Here is a 21023-nt window from a genome sequence, read left to right on the forward strand (position 1 = left end):
TTTGTAGAAACTGAACAGTTCTTTTATTGATAAAGTTACTCCTGCATTTTCTCAATGCTTTCTTCCTTGTATTTGCCCTTCTCTTTGCCAACCTGGCGAGACTTGGCCTTGCGTTCCAAGATCTTCTTGCGATCTTTGTCGAGCTTTAGTCTGGTGATCACCACCTAAATGAGAGAATGCAACTAGTTAGTATTATAGTTTCACATGAGCATTTTCAGACTGTATATTTTCACACTGTACACTAAGGGCAGCTGTTCTAGCTAAAGGAATTAACGTTTTGCTTGCAGCAGCCATTTATCCCCGACATTGCATGCAGGAAGAGCAGACACTGTTTGGAATTGGCTTCTCATAATCACATACATATTTTACTTTCTGGTATATGAGGACAGATGCCCCTTTCTGAGAATTCACCCCACTGTTAAATGGTATAAATCCCTCAATAAATGTGGCAGAGAATTTCTCATGTAGACAGACCCAGACATCTCGCTCTACATGTGAGGGTGCCCTGTAGCAGAATACAGCCAGACTAGTTCACTCAAAACTAGTTGGTAAACTGCTTGAAAACAGTCTAACTAGCTGATAGTAGGTGCAAAGTATAACTCAGTAGTTCTGAGCAAACCTGGAAATTATGTTTGTGTACTGAACTAGCCTTGGCGGGTGTTAACCTGCTCACTGCATTTTGCCGGCACCGGGGAGCAAAGATCAAACCCTTAATGTCAATAGCTTTGCCGACAACATTTAAGAGCAACTTTATCCCGTGGATAGGGACTTACTTGCTGATCAGTGGGGGTCTCAGTGCTGAGCCCCCTAAAGATCTCAAAAACAAGGGGTCCATCGGACTAATCAGGCAGACGGCCCTGCACGACCGTTCTGCTCCATTAATCTCTATGGAGCTGACGAAAAGCGCCGCCTGACCCCTCAATGAGCACCGAAACCCCCACTTATCAGCAAGTTAGGTCCTAACTTTAGTTTGTGGGAAAACCCCTTTAAAACATCTCCCTCAATGTCTTTGAATTTTAAGACATTTAAGGCTGCATTTTAAAGCACAATGATGTTCTATTAAACCTAATCGGTGAAGGCCCCAATGTGTAGCAATCCTAGTACCCAATAAGTGGATGCTGAAGCAGCAAGATTTTTTTTTTTTTTTTTTTTTACTCCTCTTAGGGAAGATTTGGCAATCTGTTGTCCAAAAGGTATTTAAAAAACCCTTGGGTAGGCAGGTAAAAAACCAAAACATGTACTTTCCTCCTGGCGTCCATCGCTGTGATCTCTTTGGTCATTGTCTGTGCCAAATAGGAACAAGGAAGCTAAGGGGAGAGCAGCATCCATGCCCCTGTTTACAGGGGACACAAACCGGAGAGATTGCAGCGCTAGAGCCTGGGCGGGACCGCGGAGGCAAGTACATTGTTTTTTTAATGCCCTCGGACAACCCCTTTAATGACGGATTTGTAATCTGCACCACTGGTGCACACATTAAACTGCCAAGGGTAGTGGCCACTATCAAGTTAACCCCCTACAACATAGGAAAAAAGGTGAAAAGTCAACCCTTGGTGATCCAGAGAATGTAGTCCACACCTGAATGGAACAATACTCAGCCCTGACATAGCATCCAGATAGTGACCACTTGGCCATCTTCAGCAGTCCCAGAGAACCGTACAACACCACACAACAAGATCATTATTATTAATCCCTAAAGATGAGGAAAATGTTCATAAAAAACAACAACCAAGAAGTTGCCACTAGAGTATTAAGAAAATTCCTAATGCAGTCCAAGCCCATAATCATAAAAACCACCCAAATTAGAGCTTAAATCACAGCACAATGTAAATGAACTATACCCACCTTGCTGGGGTGAATACCAACATGAACAGTGGTGCCGTTGGCCTTCTCACGCTGCACACGTTCAATGTAGATCACATATTTCTTTCTGTATACCTGGACAACTTTACCAATTTGCTGGCCCTTGTAATGTCCACGAACCACCTGCAAAAGTTTGAAAGTGTTAAAATGCAGTTTCAATGCATAAGATCTTTCTGCATTCGTTCAGAATTGCGGTTCAAAATATCCACGTGGCATGGGGAGGGGGCTCAGCCTGATCGCATATGCATTTCAACAGAAACGCATGCGATCAGTACTGAGCATCCGGTGTTTTGCATATAATAGGCATATGTGATCGGGCTGGGCCCTTCCCCGTTCCATCTGGATTGCGTTTCAAATGTGAACACAGCCTGACAAGCATAGAATAGGAAAAACATGAATTAGTGTTCCATCTGTAAATGAAGTGTCTAGTCACTTGACTGACACTGCTCCGCATTAGATGCCTTTCTCTCCCCATAGCAAGCCCTTCATACACAGGTATTAAAGGGAAAGTCTCAGGTGGAGAGAGGGATCAGAACAGTGAGCAGAAATTAAACCAGATAAAATAGACAGTTAAGGACTCTGCAGCATCATAGTAGGAAGTACTAGCCAAATTCTCACATAGTAGGAAGTACTAACCAAATTCTCACATAGTAGGAAGTACTAACCAAATTCTCACATAGCTGTAAAACCATGGTCAACTTTCCTTAAATGGAGAATGTTCCGTCAACTGAGGTCATATAGTACCTTTATATAGGGGGAGGTTGAAATTATATCCTGTACAACTGATGCTGTATAATCCTAATATTCTACTATATTAAAGACATGTTATGCCTGCAAGAGGCGCTGGCTCAAATTGTATTCCACAAGGGGATTTGGCAGAGCTGTATTTGCCTACTCAATTTATGGAAAAGTATTGACACAAGTCAAATGTATCCATCTATAGGAAACCTATGAACAGAATAGCCTCTAGTTTGGCTGTAGCTAATAGGTTTCTATTCACTGACAGCACACAGATTATACTGGATGATATAGTAGAAGTCATTAATGTTAGATCAGTGGGCTGTAACATTCACCAATGAGCTGCCTCCAGACTACATACAGGTCCCAATATAACCCAGAAACACTGATTAGTGAAAACCCATGATACGGTGAAGACCGGACCCACAGTTCCGAACTGGCAACCTAATATAACCCAACAAGCAGCATGTAACAGGTAGTCAGTATGACAGAAGCAGCAAATGAGAGCCACTTACCTGGACTTCATCGTCCTTGCGGATGGGCATAGAGCGGACATTGTACTTCTGCCTCAGCTCCTTGGACAGGGGAGAGGACATGATCTTCCTGCGCACATGAGAGGGGGCATTGAAGTGCCTTTTACGGTTCTTGCTGCGGTCCGAGGTTACAAACGGACTGAACTTCATGGTGACTGTGGAGACAAGAGACACATAGCCTGTCAGAAGCATGGAGAGTCATTGCTATACCTCCTGCACCCTACACGTATACTGGCCTGGTATACATGACGTACAGCCAATGTGCTCCACAGCAGTCAGGCTGAGCCCATGTTATACCACACTATGACTAATACAATCCTATGGACTGCACCACAGCGCAGCTCCATGTAGTGCCCCGCCATCTTTATTCTCTCCCGTCACCCAGCGCTTGTCCGCACAGTACACCCCGGGGAACAAACCATAACGTGCATGGAGAGGTGGAGGCACCACATTTATTACCAAACACGAGCCATGTAACTACACGCACCGGCGGACTAGTCCATTCACCCGAACTCCCCCGTAATACACACAACACCACAAATAACTTCCATCAGAAGGCCCGAGGAGACTCCGCTACACGGGGACACTGTAACGGGGCACAGCAGGCGCGCCGCGGGAGAGGATGACGCCGGATTACAATTCACATCGCTGTGCAGAGCTCTTACCCAGCTGCACAGTCCACTATGGCCGCCGGAAAAGAGAAATAGGAGCAACTTCCTCTCACATTAGTCGACTATCGAAGTCTCGCGAGAAGTGGGAAAGCATCCGCGGAAGAGAGGCCGGGATGTAGCGACCCCTAGCGGCACCAGTGCACAGCGCGCACAGATTTTACAGGGCAGATTACCTATCTCAAGACCTAGATGGAGTTAGTAGAAGTTGGACCACTTCTTTTTGAGGCCACTTATTACATAAACCGAATGTCCAGGTGTTAGAGTGTAACATATTGATAGTATGAAAGAAATAAAAGAATTCAAGTGTTCATATATATTATTATTATTATATATGTTATTAGAAGTTTTATACAGTACCTAAGGAAACTTTGGCAGATTCTGCTCATTGTAACAGTGAAACCCCCCAGAACACCTCAGACTCATTAGCATAATTCTGAACATTTATTTTTGAAGGAAGGAGGCCATGGATAACAAATATAAGACGATTACCAAAGTCACAGTGCTTGGATTTTCTTGAGCAGAATAGGATGAAATACCTCCACCCAGATGTGAGATTCACATTTTTTAACTCTTTTTTTAACAAACAGTGAGAAGTCAGTTGTGTAAGATGGTGAAAGAAATAATTACACCTACTCATAGAGGTCGCAATGATGCTTGTACAGGCAGATTTACTCTTCAAACAAAGTCTGATTCATATAAATCTGCATCGGGCTATTTTCACCACAGCAATAATACATAGTCCAGCTCACCTCCAACCACATCAAAATGTCAGGAAAGGATCGGGCCACCCTGTTCGGGCAGATACAATGCAAAAAATGGTTCCAGGTCCAGCTAAAATGTAGACAATTCCTTCTTTAATGTAACAGTATTTAAAAATCCACAGTGACAATCATGGTCCCTGATGAGCTGCATGCTGCGGTCCATTCACTCCTGCAGCTCAGCTGCTTTGTGAGGCCGCGGTCACACGTACCGCTAGACGTCCGTTCATAACGCGACGCTAGCGCACAGGGGGAGGTCCTCGGCCCGAACGCACATGCGTTTCCAGAGAACCGCATGCGGTCGGCTTAACAATCGCATGCGTTTCCCTGGAAACGCATGTGCGTTCGGGGCGAGGACCTCCCCCTGTGCGCTAGCGTTGCGTTATGACGGATGCTTAGCGGTACGTGTGACCGCGGCCTATAAAACGCTGATCTGTGGTCAAATGACCTTATGCAGTCCCCGAAGGCGCTCAGGGCGCATTCACACGTTGCGTTTTGACCTGTGTTTTCATCGCGTTTGAAACGCATATACAACAGCTGAGGAGAGGTGATTTGCCTAATTATATCACTGTTAACATTTCAATTTACAAAATGCATCGTAAACGCGATGTTAACGCACGTGTTAAGAACGCGTTGACGCATGCGTTTTGTTAACGCATGCGTTAACATTGCATTAACAAACGTAAACGGTAATGTAATTAGGCAAATTACCTCTCATCAGCTGTTGTAATTCAAACGCAATGAAAACGCGACCAAAACGCAGCGTGTGAACGCGCCCTCAGAGTTGCTTGAGAGCTGCTTGTCCCCATGACAGTGCATGCACCTACAAACAATGCTGTAGGCTGGATTAAGCTGTTAGGGTGATGACACACGTACCCGCACAAAGCCGCACCTACTGGGGGGAGAGGGTGGCGCGGCCCGATCGTATCAGCGTTTCTTTAATGCAAAACACCGGCTCGTTCCAGATCACAGCCGTTTCCATAGAAAAGCTGATGCGATCGGGCCGCGGACCGCCCCGGTGGATGCGGCTTTGTCTGCGTTTGCAAACACAGACAAAGCATCACTTGTGGCACCAGCCTAAGGGTGATGTCACACATGGCGTTTTTGGTCCGTTTTTAAACATCCGTTTTTAGTCCGTTTTTGGCAGTTTACCATGCATTTGGCTGCTTACAACCTGTTTATTAAGATAATTGGGAAAAAACTAACTAAAAACGGACCGAAAACGCCATGTGTGGCATCACCCTTAGGCTACATTCACACAAACGTATGGGGGACGTATATACATCCCCCATACACTTCTATGGCCTCACGGCGCCGTACGGGAGCGGTTCGGTGCAAACTTTTGCAGACATGTCCTATCTTTCGACGGAATACGGCACCATGCGCTGTGTATTCCTATGGAGAGGGGCGGAACGACCCCTAGTTACAGACGGCCCCCCCTGCCTACTGTGACCCCTGGTGAAGCTCTCTGGTGCTTTACAATAGTCCCAGACTGCAATGATCAGCTGTAAGGCGTCTGTAATTAAGATTTATTGATAATCCTTGGTCCAATTACAGCAAAAAATAATGAATCTCCAATTGTCACTGGGGCAAATTTTTTTTTGTCTGGAACTACAATTATAAAATATACAGTTTCGACTTACATAAAAATTCAACTTAAGAACAAACCTATGGACCCTATCTTGTACATAACCCAGGGACTGCCTGTATTATTTCTGGAAAAATGTTAGTGCGACCTCTGTCTACTCTAATACACAGTTACAACATTTAAAATGATCTTTATATACATATAATATTTAAATGAACCTTTTTGGATCTAAAAGGGAGAATATTAAATTTTTTTCAAAATTAAAATATACATCTGCAATATGAATAATTGTACAGCACCGCAATCCACTTCAGTACAAAAAATGCAGCGCTAGAACCAAGCTCAGTGCCGGGCCGCCACCATATCTATATACTGGGGGGCAGGTGCTGGAGACTATCCACTGGGGGGCATGTGCTGGGCTACATAAAAATTCCTAATGCCTTTTGCGCTGTAAGTTATATGAACACACCCTTAATAAATGAATGAGGGGGTGCTGTATGTAATCAGTACAGCGGATGCAGTATATATAATAAATTGGGGGTGCTGTACACGCTATAATTCTCTCCAGGGAACTATATATAGGAGCATGAATTTATGAAGCACCTATATCTGATGTGGCATAATGACCTAGGATGGCAACTGAAGTATGGGGAGGGGGCAAAAATATTGTCAGTCAGGCAAACGTGCTGATTGTTTCCAATAAAAACCAGAGGATCGGTGCTGAAATTTATTATACTTCACATTGCTGTTCAAAGTCGTCATCTTTATTCATATCAACTGTGGGCCATAAGTATCCAAGTGTTGTGAAAACTGCTGAGAGTAAGAGGAGTGGTAACATGGCACCATATTCACTGAAGGTTGTTCTGAGGAGGATACTTTCTGGTTGCCCTGGAACACATTGGGGGTCATTTACTAAGGGCCCGATTCGCATTTTCCCGATGTGTTACCCGAATATTTCCGATTTGCGCCGATTGTACCTGAATTGCCCCGGGATTGTGGCGCACGCGATCGGATTGTGGCGCATAGGCGCCGGCATGCGCGCGACGGAAATCGGGGGGCGTGGCCGAACGAAAACCCGACGTATTTGGAAACACCGCCGCATTTAAAAACCGAAAAAGTGTCGCTTGGGGACCGCTTACCTTCACCTGGTCCGAGGTGGTGCATTCCGGCGCGATGAGATGACTTTCAGCGCAGCAGCGCCACCTGGTGGACGGCGGAAGAACTACCTTCTTAAATCCCGTTCGGACCCGAATCCGGAGCAGAGAACGCGCCGCTGGATCGCGAATGTGCGAGGTAAGTAAATCTGCCCCATTGCTTGTGGGTCCATGGAGAAGGAGAACACAGGACTTTTAAGGATTGTGCTTGCAGATCTGCTATTCTCCTGCTTCAGTTCTCATCCAAGGGCATCAGGCGATCCTTGAAAAGAAGACATCTTTTTATCTGGGTAATAAAGGAAGGTAACATCTGAATTACCTAAACAAAAGAAGATGCAAAGTAGCTATGTTATTTGTTATTTGAGAGATGTGTCACACTCAATGCAATATTACAGGTAATATTAATACTAGATTCTATGTTGTAGAGGCACAGACAGCTTGCCCTTCTTTATGGGTAGAGATGAGCAGACCCAACTTCATGTTTGGATCGGCCGCGCAACCAGGCTACAAGCTAGGGCTGTCAATTTGCCATAATAGCTGATCAGCTGCCAATCCAGCAATATTTCCGGTTATACTGCCAAAACCCCTAACAGGAACATCAGGTCCATCTCTAGCTATGGACTGTTCTAGGTAGGTAACCCCATTATATCCTTGTGTACACAGCAGCACAAGCAGTCCCTATGGTTTTTTAAAATTCACATGTAGGCACAATGTGTCATTGTATGATTGCCTAATGCAGTACAACTTTTTAGAGGTAGCCAGCAAGGACAATTTATAGCAATCAATATATACTGCTCCCCAGCAATAACTATTTACAGCCTCCCCAGTAATCACTATATACAGAGCCCTGCAATCACTGTATACAGCCCCCCAGCAACCACTATATACAGATCCCCCACCAAACTCTATATACAGCTCCCCCAGCAACCACTATATACAGCTATCCCAGCAATCACTATATACAGCCCCCCCAGCAATCACTGTATACAGCCCCCAGCAATCACTTTATACAGCTCCCCAGCAATCACTGTATACAGCCTCTCAGCAATCCCTGTATACAGCCCCCCAGCAATAATTTTATACAGTCCTTCAGAAATTACTATATATAGCCCCCAACAATCACTGCATAAAGCTCCCCCAGCAATCACTGTATACAGCCTCCCATCAATAACTGTATACAGCTCCCCCAGCAATCACTGTATTCAGCCTCCCAGCAATCACTGTATACAGCCCCCCCAGCAATCACTTTATACAGTTCTCCAGAAATCACTATATATAGCCCCCAACAACCACTATATACAGATCCTCCACCAACCTCTAAATACAGCTCCTCCAGCAACCACTATATACAGCTCCCCCAGCAATCACTATATACAGCTCCCCAGCAATCAATGTAAACAGCCCCAGTAATCACTATATACAGCTCCCCCAGCAATCACTATATACAGCTCCACAGCAATCATTGTATACAGCCCCCAGCAATCACTTTATACAGCTCCACAGCAATCACTGTATACAGCTCCCCCAGCAATCACTGTACACAGATCCCCCAGCAATCATTGTATACAGCTTCTCATCAATAACTGTATACAACTCCCCCAGCAATCACTGTATACAGCTCCCCAGCAATCACTGTATACAGCCTCCCATCAATAACTGTATACAGCTCCCCCAGCAATCATTGTATACAGCCTCCCAGCAATCACTGTATACAGCCCCCCAGCAATCACTTTATACAGTCTTCCAGAAATCACTATATATAGCCCCAAACAATCACTATACACAGCTCCCCCAGCAATCACTATATACAGCTCCAATAGCAACCACTATATACAGCTCCCCAGCAATCAATATATACAGCTCCCCAGCAAACACTATATACAGCTCCCCCAACAATCACTATATACAGCTCCCCCAGCAATCACTGTATACAGGTCCCCCAGCAATCACTGTTTACAGCTTCCCCAGAAATCACTATATTCAGCCCCCAGCAATCACTATGTACAGCCCCCAGTAATCACTATAAACTGCCCCCAGCAATCACTTTATACAGCCCCACCATCACTATAAACTGCCCCCAAAAATCACTATATACAACTCCCCCAGCAATCACTATATATAGCCCCCCCCAGCAATCAATGTAAACAGCCCAGTAATTCACTGTATACAGCTCCCCCAGCAATAACTATATACAGCCCCCAGCAATCACTTTATACAGCTCCCAGCAATCACTATATACAGGTCCCCCCGCAATCACTGTATACAGCCTCCCATCAATAACTGTATACAGCTCCCCCAGCAATCACTGTATACAGCCTCCCAGCAATCACTGTATACAGCCCCCCAGCAATCACTTTATTCAGTCCTCCAGAAATCACTACATATAGCCCCCAACAATCACTATATACACTCACCGGCCACTTTATTAGGTACACCTGTCCAACTGCTCGTTAACACTTCATTTCTAATCAGCCAATCACATGGCGGGAACTCAGTGCATTTAGGCATGTAGACATGGTCAAGACAATCTCCTGCAGTTCAAACCGAGCATCAGTATGGAGAAGAAAGGTGATTTGAGTGCCTTTGAACGTGGCATGGTTGTTGGTACCAGAAGGGCTGGTCTGAGTATTTCAGAAACTGCTGATCTACTAGGATTTTCACGCACAACCATCTCTAGGGTTTACAGAGAATGGTCCGAAAAAGAAAAAACATCCAGTGAGCAGCAGTTCTGTGGGCGGAAATGCCTTGTTGATGCCAGAGGTCAGAGGAGAATGGGCAGATTGGTTCGAGCTGATAGAAAGGCAACAGTGACTCAAATCACCACCCGTTACAACCAAGGTAGGCAGAAGAGCATCTCTGAACGCACAGTATGTCGAACTTTGAGGCAGATGGGCTACAGCAGCAGAAGACCACACCGGGTGCCACTCCTTTCAGCTAAGAACAGGAAACTGAGGCTACAATTTGCACAAGCTCATCGAAATTGGACAGTAGAAGATTGGAAAAACGTTGCCTGGTCTGATGAGTCTCGATTTCTGCTGCGACATTCGGATGGTAGGGTCAGAATTTGACGTCAACAACATGAAAGCATGGATCCATCCTGCCTTGTATCAATGGTTCAGGCTGGTGGTGGTGGTGTCATGGTGTGGGGAATATTTTCTTGGCACTCTTTGGGCCCCTTGGTACCAATTGAGCATCGTTGCAACGCCACAGCCTACCTGAGTATTGTTGCTGACCATGTCCATCCCTTTATGAGCACAATGTACCCAACATCTTATGGCTACTTTCAGCAGGATAATGCACCATGTCATAAAGCTGGAATCATCTCAGACCTCTGGCATCAACAAGGCATTTCCACCCACAGAACTGCCGCTCACTGGATGTTTTTTCTTTTTCGGACCATTCTCTGGAAACAGTTTCAGTTTCTGAAATACTCAGACCAGCCCTTCTGGCACCAACAACCACGCCACGTTCAAAGGCACTCAAATCACCTTTCTTCCCCATACTGATGCTCGGTTTGAACTGCAGGAGATTGTCTTGACCATGTCTACATGCCTAAATGCACTGAGTTGCCGCCATGTGATTGGCTGATTAGAAATTAAGTGTTAACGAGCAGTTGGACAGGTGTACCTAATAAAGTGGCCGGTGAGTGTATAATCACTGCCGGATTTTAGCTGAAACCTCTGTCAGGTGCAACCAGGTGGAAATTCATTCTGGCTCACTTTACTAAGTAGCCGGCATACAGCTCTTTAACAGATCAGTGCACACATCCATTTGGTTAAAAAGTATAGCATATCTTAGACTTAAAGGGGTATTCCGGGAATATGAACGTCTGATACAAAGATCCCATAATGCTATAAATAAATGAATGTAACAAAACTTAATGTCATTAGTCACAAAATGGAGCTTAAATAATTAGATTTTATGATTCACAAAATTTTATGGCCTCTCTAAAGTTCTCACCAAGATGGCCGCCACTGGAAACTACAAGTCCCAAGATCCTTTAGTTTTCAGTAACTCCTCCTCCCTCTTATGCTCTGCTCCCAGTGATGATGTAACAGGTTTTCTTGCTCTGTTACCATAGTAATGATGTGTAACTGCCATCACCAAAACACTGGCCATACTGGATGCAGTGCAACCAACCGACTACAGCCAAACATAGTGGTGATCACATGTCCTGTGTATGCTCTGCAACGGACCGCGCAGAGGAAATTAACGGACTGATTAAAGGGCCAGTAGCATTTTAATTCTTCATTACAGTCTATGTCAGCAGCATTTTTCTGCTAACGGGAGCTAAATTTTAAATAACAACTAATTACATATAAGATTATATTTGAAGGACTTATTTGTATATGAATAGGGCTGATTCCTGGAATATCCCTTTTAAACATTTTTCAGGGATCACTCAAAGTCTATAGTTTATGAGGATATATAAAAACAGATGCCAAATGGATGCAAATTACCTGTTAACACTCTCTCTTTTTGGAAGCTAACGGTAAGTGCATGGAAAGTCTTCTGTTCACTTTCTGTAACCCATTGACTTCAGTGTACAGAAAGTCACTTTCCGTTACATTTATGTCATTAATAAAGGAAATAAAGACGCTGGCTGCTGTGAATTTTTTTCAACTATTTAATAATGAAAGAGGCAATGCACATGGCGTAAAAGGGGATGCAACCGGCGAGGAAGTGGAGCAGAGCAGGGCATTCCAGCGTCTGAGCACTTGCTATAGCCTGCGAATGTTCATGACTTTGATGTTTGCAGGGCCTGGATTACAATTTTACATCAGCACAGAGGGTTCATAATATTCTTCTATATTACTATATAGCTACTGTTCACTATTAAGAAAAAAAAGGTTCATTTAATAAAAAAATTAAACTGTATAAAATACATTTTTTACTTAACATAAAGTTTGATTTTACTTGGCTTGGAGCATTTCTTTATTATGATCCATCTTAAATGAGGTATTTGTTTACTTTTCAGTCTCTAAATTTATGTGACTTAAAAAAAACTATTGATAAAATTAAAGCCTGAAAAGTGTAAGCTCGTAAGCACGTCACGGGTCCTCATCATCTTGCGAGTCCTTACACTAACTAGCCAAAAAAAAAAAAAAACAGCTAATCTAAAGAGTCCAGAACCAATCTAATGATTGCAGTGGAAAGCATCCAGCTTTCAAGGTACCACATTCTCTGGGGACACAAATAAGGAGGCATACTACTCACAGATAAACAGAACTGCTGCTAGCACTGGCCATTGTCCATTCTGCAAGTTCTGATGGCAGCTCCACCAACTACAGAGGATCAAATGTCGGGTTGGACATGTGGCAGTAGCTGTGGAACTTTTCGGGATACTGCCAGCGTAGAGATTCCCTAAAATTACTCTTCCTAGGCCACTGGGAGACAAAGGCAAGAACCTAGAACCTCCTAGTCTAGGAGGGGGGCTCTGCAGTTGACATTTCTGTAAAGAGGGTACCTGCTGAAGGAGATTTCATTAATGAGGTGCGGTTGCGGCTGGACATGTTATTAGAGTAGCGACTGCATTTCCTACTCTAGGGCATATACTCCAGTCAATAACATTTCCCAGTTTTTATTTGTGGTAATATTAGGAGCTTCAGCTTTAAACGCAATTATTTACAGTATGAGGGCAGCACCCACATTTCTTACACTGACCGGGAGATCTGGTCTGGACGGTAGTCGGGGTGGAGGGTTTCATGCAGTTAGGGAATGTGATAGGCTTTCCTATATAGATGAGTTATAAGGGCAGGTAGGAAGTTCACCATTAAATTACTTTTATGAATAGTATAAGATTAAGGATATAGAGTATATAGAGTAGCACTTAAGTCCTAACATCCAGGCACATGATGGTTTGGACACTAGGGAGGCTCTAGTCGTGTGAACTGACCGGGGCCCATGGGACACTTAATACGCCACTGGCAATGGTGTCTAACAAAGCTCTCATTGCTACAATAAAATGGAGTCTGACTGACTAGCTACTGACATAATTTGCCAGCCCACTAGTTTACTTAGTGAACCAGGGAAACGGATGACACAGCCCAATTTTGTAACTCTATAGTAGAATTATCGGTAAAACACACATGATCCATAAAACTGAGACACAGGTCAATTCCAAATGGATTTTTTTAAATGGATCTGAGCACTGCAATTGTCTCCACCATAGCTTTCTTGTCCAACACCCCTGTCTGAGATGAGCTTAGGTGCATTTCAAATCTTTTCTTTTCATCCAATTACTGTGAAGGCTTCTCACACGGTGGCTTAGTGGTTATCATTACAGACTTGCAGCACTGGGAATCTTGGTTCAAGTCCCAGGGTCAACATCTGCAAAGTTTGTAAACTCTCTCCGTGTTTGTGTGGGTTTCCTCTAGGTCCTCCGGTTTCCCCCCACACTCCAAAACATACTGGTAGGTTGATTAGATTGTGAGCCCCATTGGGGGCAAGGACTGATTTGGCAAGCTTTGTGTAGCACTACGTAATCTGTGTGCACTATATAAATAAAGGAATTATTATTATTTGCAGTGGTCAATTGTTCATTTGATTGCTCTTTGAATGAATTTGAGTTTGTGATTTGACATCTTAAGGCTGGGAAAAATGATTCCCATTGGAAGAACCACGGGTTAGCCAAGGAGAAAAAAGAAAAGAACAGAACAGCAAATGTTAATCAGCCATCTTGGATTTCCTGCAATTGAGTCCGACAGCCACACTACATCCACTGGATTGAAGGTGTTGCACAGCTTGTCTAGGAGCACCGCTGTGATCAAAGTATGCTGCTGTCATCTTGGCGGGGGACAGCCTGTTCACTAAAGCTGCCTTGCCACCTGGGGGATTCTAAGTAGGAAACTGGAATTCTGGTCCCAACCTTTTAGAGAACCATCTATTTTGGTCGCCATTACCCTATCTTCAGTTGCCCTGGCTCGGGGCAGTCCTGCATTGCCAAGGTCTTCTCCGGTCCACCACTGGTAACTGAGGGAGGATGTAGGCCATCCATCCTCCTAAGAGGCATCTTCATCCGGACCCAGAGGCATAGCTGTGAAAGATGTCTTAGAAAAGTGTGATACCCCGACAGAAGCCACCTACCAGCCTATGCCACCGGGTCTAAAAGTCCGACAGATAGTATTTGTCTTTCTCCTATAAGTGAAGTGAAAAAGCCTGTTGTGGCTTATAAACCATTACCACCAGCAAAAGACATCCCAAGTGCTGCATCGGTTCCAGTGGAGACCTCCCCGGGCTGCTGAGAATCCTGCCGCAGCTGAAGATTCTGTGCGTTCTGTGCCAGCTGCAGAAAAGGAGACTTCTGCACCTGATCCAGCACATGAGAAAGAAGATGGACTTGTTTCTCATACCCTGAAGGGCTGAACTTCCTATATAATGTACTGTTCTGTTGTTCTGCTTTTTCCCAGGTTAGGCTAATTCCTAAGTCCTATATACATAAAAAAATACCTCTGGTTGGTAAGATGTAAACTTTCCTGAAATTCGTGAGAAGAGTCAAGGGTTAGCCATTGAGAGAGCGGAGAACAGCTAGTATAGGAGATCATGATTCAGGTGTAGTGTTTTATACATGAAGGATTAGAAATAAAGTGGTAAGCAGATTAGTCTTTCACCTTGTGATGGATAAAAAAGAGCATTTTATCATTCAGAGCAGGAAGCTGCAAACCTTGTTTGTTTGCAGCAGAAGAACAGTCATCCCAGGAGATGTGTTTAGTCGTAGAACTGGTAGATCGGTTGCAAAGAACATCCAGAGGCGCTGCTTCCATGTAAGGTAAATTTATTGGAGTCAGATGAACAACACTTTTTGTCCATACCCACACTTTCATCAGGTTCATTATGGTACAGACAATTAATTCATTTTATACTAACAAATTTATACTAGTTGGGGAGGGAACAAACCTTCACCTATTTCTTCTGGAATTCTGGGGACATGGGGATAAACAATATGTAATTACGATAATTTCATAATAATAAAATGTTAAATACCAATTTAAAAATACATGGGAAATTCATAAAAAGGCACTAGAAAAATAAAAAAAATACAAATAATGAAGCGTCCATGAGCTTCCAGTAAAAAGGTCAGAATGGTATGTATAAGACAGAAGTTATTACACCTTTCTCAGATAAAATGAAAGACTTATTCACAACACTTTAAAATAAACATTCAATTCACTGGATTTGGTTCTGCCTCTTTGGGCTTTTGACGCTATGGGCTGGTGACTCTCAGGGCTTTTGCCTCTCTGGGCCTATGTCTCTGTGGGCTGGTGCCTCTCTAGGCATATGCCTCTCTGGGCTTGTGCTGATGTGGCCACATATGTCAGTGGGACAGTGTCTCTGTGGGCTGGTGCCTCTCTGGGCTTTTTTGCTTCTGTGGGCCAGTGTTCCTGCGGGCTGTTGCCTCTCTCGGCATATGCCTCTGTTGGCCGGTGTCTCTGTGGGCTGTTGCCACTTTGGGTATATGCTTCTGTGAGTTTTTGCCTCTGTGGGCCAGTGCCTCTGTGGGCTGTTGCCTCTCTGAGCATGTGCCAGTGGGCCAGTGCCTCTCTGCGTTAGCGCCTTTGTGGGCTGGTGCCTCTGTGGGCTTTTGCCTTTGTGAGACAGTGCCTCTGTGGGTTTTTTGCCTCTGTGGGCTTCTGCCTCTTTTTACTTTCTCCCTTATACAGGAATAATGCTTTTTTAAAAAGAACAAAACTTAATACTATATATATATATATCTTCTACAACACCTTCTCCGATAAACAAGAATGTAACTACTATAATACTGCCCTTAAGTAAAATATATTATAATACTGCATCCAATGTAAAAGAATATAATTCCAAAATTCCAATTCCCCTCAGTATATAGCCAGCCAGTCCCCTGTATATAGACAGCCTAACACTCAGTACATAGCCAGCAAACCCCCCAGTACATAGCCAGCAAACCCCCCAGTACATAGCCAGCAAATCCCCCAGTACATAGCCAGCCAGTTCCGCCGTATATAGCCAGCCAGTCCCCCAGTGTATAGCCAGCCAGTCCCACAGTATATAGCCAGCCAGTTCCCCCAGTATAAAACCAGCCAGGCACCCCAGTATTCTGCCATCCAAGTCCCCCAGTACATAGCCAGCCAGTCCCCCAGTATATAGCCAGCCAGTACCCTCAGTATAAAGCCAGCCAGCCCCTGTATATAGCCAGCCAGTCCCCTGTTTATAGCCAGCCAGTCCCCTGTATATAGAGAGCCCCCAGTATATAGCCAGCTAACCCCTGTATATAGCCAGCCAGTCCCCCAGTATATACCCAGCCAGTACCCCCAGTATATAGCCAGTCAGTCCCCCCAGTATATAGCCAGAAAGTCCCCCCAGTATATAGCCAGCCAGTCCCCCCTGTATACAGCCAACCAGCCCCCCCCAGTATACAGCCAGCCAGGCACCCCAGTATACTGCCATTCAGACCCCCTAGTACATAGCCAGCCAGTCCCCCAGTATATAGCCAGCCCGTACCCCCAATATAAAGCCAGCCCCTGTATATAGCCAGTCAGTGCCCTGTATATAGCCAGCCAGTCCCCTGTATATGGACAGACCCATTATATAGCCAGCCAGTCCCCTCAGTTTATAGCCAGCCAGCCCCTGTATATAGCCAGCCAGTTCCCTGTATTTAGACAGCCCTCACTATATAGCCAGCTAGCCCCTGTATATTGCCAGCCAGTATACAGCCAGCCAGATCCTAGTATGCAGACAGCCAGCCCCCCCAGTATATAGCCAGTCCCCCCAGTATATAGCCAGCCAGTCCCCGCCTGTGTATAGCAAACCAGTCCCCCCAGTATACAGCCAGCCAGGCCCCCCCCAGTATACAGACATCCAGGGCCACCAGTACATAGCCAGCCAGTCCCCCAGTATAAAGTCAGCCAGTACCCCCAGTATAAAGCCAGCCAGCCCCTGTATATAACCAGTCAGTGCCCTGTATATAGCCAGCCAGTCCCCTGTATATGGACAGCCCCAAGTATATAGCCAGCCAGTCCCGCCAATATATAGCCTGCCAGCTCATGTATATATCCAGCCAGTCCCCTGTATATAGACAGCCCCCAGTATATAGCCAGCAAGCCCCTGTATATAGCCAGCCAATCCCCCACTATATATAGCCAGGCACTGTGTATAGGTGTTACTGGGGGTGGCGCTGTGTATAAATGTATTGCTGGGGGTCACGCTGTGTAAATATATGTTACTGGGGGTAGTGCTGTGTATATATATGTTACTGGGGGTGGTGCTGTGTATATATATGTTACTGGGGGTGGCACTGTGTACATCTGTTACTGGGGGTGGCACTGTGTATATATGTGTTACTGGGGGTGGTGCTGTGTATATATGTGTTAGTGGGGTTGGCACTGTGTAAATATATGTTACCCGGGGTAGCGCTGTGTATATATGTTACTGGGGGTGGTGCTGTGTATATATGTGTTACTGTGGGTGGCACTTTGTACATGTGTTACTGGGGGTGGCGCTGTGTATATATGTGTTACTGGGGGTGGCACTGTGTATAAATGTGTTACTGGAGGTGGTGCTGTGTATATATGTGTTACTGGGGGTGGTGCTGTGTATATACATGTGTGGAAGCCACATTACATTCGGGTGGCCAGGGGCACATCACCACCTAGATATACCTCTGGGTCGGGCCCCCTGATGCTGTGTGCCCCGCACATCCTTCTATGGCTGCTACTGCTGCCTTTAACACTTCCTGATGATAGCTCCTTCACTCTGAGGAGGTTTATTTTATGTTCCTGCAATGTCCTGCAGTAGGGGAGGGCAAAATCTATGGCATCTCCCATCCATGACAGAAACATGTTTGTCATGTACACAAAATAATGGGGAAAAGTAAACATGATGGATACCACAACCTACCCCACAGAACAAGGTCTTGGAGCAGGGGCGCACCTGCAATGAGGCGAGTTGAGATTCTCGCCTCATACGGCACGCCTCCTGCTGGAGAGGGGTGGTGGGGTGGTAGTGGCACCCGGTGTGGTACTGTGCGTTCAGCCATGCTCTTCTGCCTACCTTGGTTGTAACGGGTGGCGATTTGAGTCACTGTTGCCTTTCTATCAGCTCGAACCAGTCTGCCCATTCTCCTCTGACCTCTGGCATCAACAAGGCATTTCCGCCCACAGAACTGCCGCTCACTGGATGTTTTTTTCTTTTTCGGACCATTCTTTGTAAACCCTAGAGATGGTTGTGCGTGAAAATCCCAGTAGATCAGCAGTTTCTGAAATACTCAGACCAGCCCTTCTGGCACCAACAACCATGCCACGTTCAAAGGCACTCAAATCACCTTTCTTCCCCATACTGATGCTCGGTTTGAACTGCAGGAGATTGTCTTGACCATGTCTGTTGCCGCCATGTGATTGGCTGATTAGAAATTAAGTGTTAACGAGCAGTTGGACAGGTGTACCTAATAAAGTGGCCGGTGAGTGTATATATGTGTATTTGCTGTATGTATACTCAGTATGTGTGTGTATATATTTTTATGCAGTATTGGTGATATTTATCAGGGCTTCTGTGCCATGTCAATTTTAGTTTTATACTACATGTCGGCATGCTGCATGCATTTTTCAGTACATGCTCGTACACTGTATCTCTTTTATACTACATGGCGGCACGCTGTATGCATTTTATACTACATGGAGGCATGCAGTATGAATTTTATACTACATGGCGGCACACTCTATGCATTTTATACTACATGGCAGTACTCTGTATGCATTTTATACTACATGGCGGCACGCTGTATGCATTTTATACTACATGGTGGCACGCTGTATCTATTTTTTACCACATGGCAGTACACTGTATCTGATACATTAAATATATGGGGGGGGGGGGGTGTCTCTCTATGGCTCGCCTCAGGCAGCAGAAAGCCTTGGTTCACCCCTTTCTTGGAGGATGAGCCTGGGATTATTTTTGATCTCCAGCTTGGAGGAATCGCCTGCCCCCGGTCTGGTCTGATCGCTTTCACTCTACAGAATTCTACAGCAATTATGATGTTATCAGCTGGAGGAGGAGGAGCTTGCACTGCCTAACAGTGCCCAGAGCAACCAATCAGAGCTCAGCTTTCATTTTCAAACAGCTATGGAAAATAAAAGCTGAGCTCATGAGTAACAAAAGCATTTTTACTAAGGAAAGTTTTGATAACTGAGCCCATGATATTGAGGGTGGCTTCAATTGTGCTCGCAATAGCTAATTATACATTCCCAAATATTTATGTTTAGACTAAAGTATTTTGAACCCAATATACAGTTACATTTATAGGCATCTGTGAAGGAGAAGAAAATAAATCCCTATATACCCCATGGAGCTTATACATATAACAAATACCTTGTATATCCCACAACTGTGTCCTCTTGTAATATTAAATTATTAATAACCGTCAGCTGATGCTGAGAATGGAATGGTATCGTCCTTAGATGTCTTTCGTGGCAATATTTACATTTATTCAATCCTGTTACAGCAGATTGTTAGCTCCTAAGCCCACAATATACCACAATGTACTATGATGGGGCTGGTGTGAATAGATAACAAGGAATGATTGTGCTTCAAATTACAGTAAATGTTTATTACTGTATTTGTGTGTATGATAGTAAAATATAGTCACCCATCTGTGTTCTGCTAGTCTTCTTGTATCTGGAAATGATGGCTCCACTGGAATTCCCATCACTAGTTGTTATTTATCCTGTTTTATTGTTGTCCTTGTCCAGCAGGTGGCAGCATTGCACAGGAATACTGCAGTCCTCATACTGTCACACGCCAAGGGTGTAAAGCTATGATACTTATCATACATTGGCATTTTTGTCTACTGTAGGGGGTCTGCTGTATTTAGTCAGGTCTGGAGGTTTCAAGTATTATACATCTTCTCTGGGGCCTGTACAGCTTATATTGTGGTTGCTGCAAGATTTACAGGAGGTAACAGGAGGGGGAGCAAGAGAAGGAGCAGTGAGGTGGAGGTGGAGTGCTCCTTGGGGGTAGTCGTAATAGAGGGAGTGCAGAAGGGCTCTGGTAACGCCCCTTGGAGCACTTGTGAGTCATTGATCAACATTTGTAGGATTACCGTAGTATATGTTAGGATCGGAGGTAGCCAACACCTAGGACCGGAATCTAAGTGGCACCCGGTTTTCACCAAAGCAGGTTGAACTTGCTGCGGCGTGGTACCACCAGGTCATTCCACAGGCGTGACTTTTCAGTGGTGGCAGCCAAGGTCGAGGTACAGGAACGGCAGGCAATTTCACAGTCTGGGCCAGGCAGGAGGTCAGGACAGGCAACACGGGATCAGAGTCGGGGGCGTAGCAATAGGTCAAGGCAGGCAGCGAAGGAGCGTCGTCAGGAACGGAACCGGGGTCACAACAGGAAATCACAATAATAGCGCAGGGAATCAGACAAAGCTTTCTCTAAGGCACAAGGCATGAAGATACGGCAGGGTGAGATGGGAGAGGCAGTTTTAAATAGATTTCTTGGAAATGGCCAGCAGCAATTAGCTGTACGCTGGCCCTTTAAATTTCCTGAAGCTAGCGCACACCCTAGGACAGTGGTGGCGAACCTATGGCACGGGTGCCAGAGGCGGCACTCGGAGCCCTTTCTGTGGGCACCCGGGCCATCACCCCAGCGCAACAGACAGGACTCAAAGAATCTTCCTGCAGTTCCAAGCAACTTAAAAGTTGCTGCTTTCAGTCATATTTTGATACTTACTTCGCTACTTGGGACTGTAG

The 21023-nt window shown here is 45.0% G+C and overlaps 1 protein-coding gene across 1 annotated transcript; it reads right to left on the reverse strand.

The window, feature by feature from the left end:
- Window positions 1-3941, reverse strand: RPL26L1 (ribosomal protein L26 like 1). Its single transcript, XM_072146171.1, has 4 exons — window positions 3797-3941; window positions 3114-3286; window positions 1843-1983; window positions 1-164 (listed from the first exon to the last, which is right to left on the reverse strand). Exons 2-4 carry the CDS (start codon window positions 3279-3281, stop codon window positions 36-38), a joined length of 438 nt encoding a protein of 145 aa, XP_072002272.1. The 5' UTR covers window positions 3282-3286; window positions 3797-3941; the 3' UTR covers window positions 1-35.
- Between the last annotated feature and the right edge of the window lie 17082 nt (window positions 3942-21023).

This window comes from Engystomops pustulosus, chromosome 4 (assembly GCF_040894005.1).
Source record: "Engystomops pustulosus chromosome 4, aEngPut4.maternal, whole genome shotgun sequence".
In the NCBI taxonomy this organism is placed as follows: Eukaryota; Metazoa; Chordata; class Amphibia; order Anura; family Leptodactylidae; genus Engystomops; species Engystomops pustulosus.

Excerpts from the sequence above, each read along its gene's own strand:
- RPL26L1 (XM_072146171.1), bottom strand. The coding sequence starts at position 3,281 with ATGAAGTTCAGTCCGTTTGTAACCTCGGACCGCAGCAAGAACCGTAAA. Across the intron at positions 1,984-3,113 it reads GCAAGGACGATGAAGTCCAG|GTGGTTCGTGGACATTACAA; the intron begins GTAAGTGGCTCT and ends AAACTTTTGCAG. Across the intron at positions 165-1,842 it reads TTGGTATTCACCCCAGCAAG|GTGGTGATCACCAGACTAAA; the intron begins GTGGGTATAGTT and ends TCTCTCATTTAG.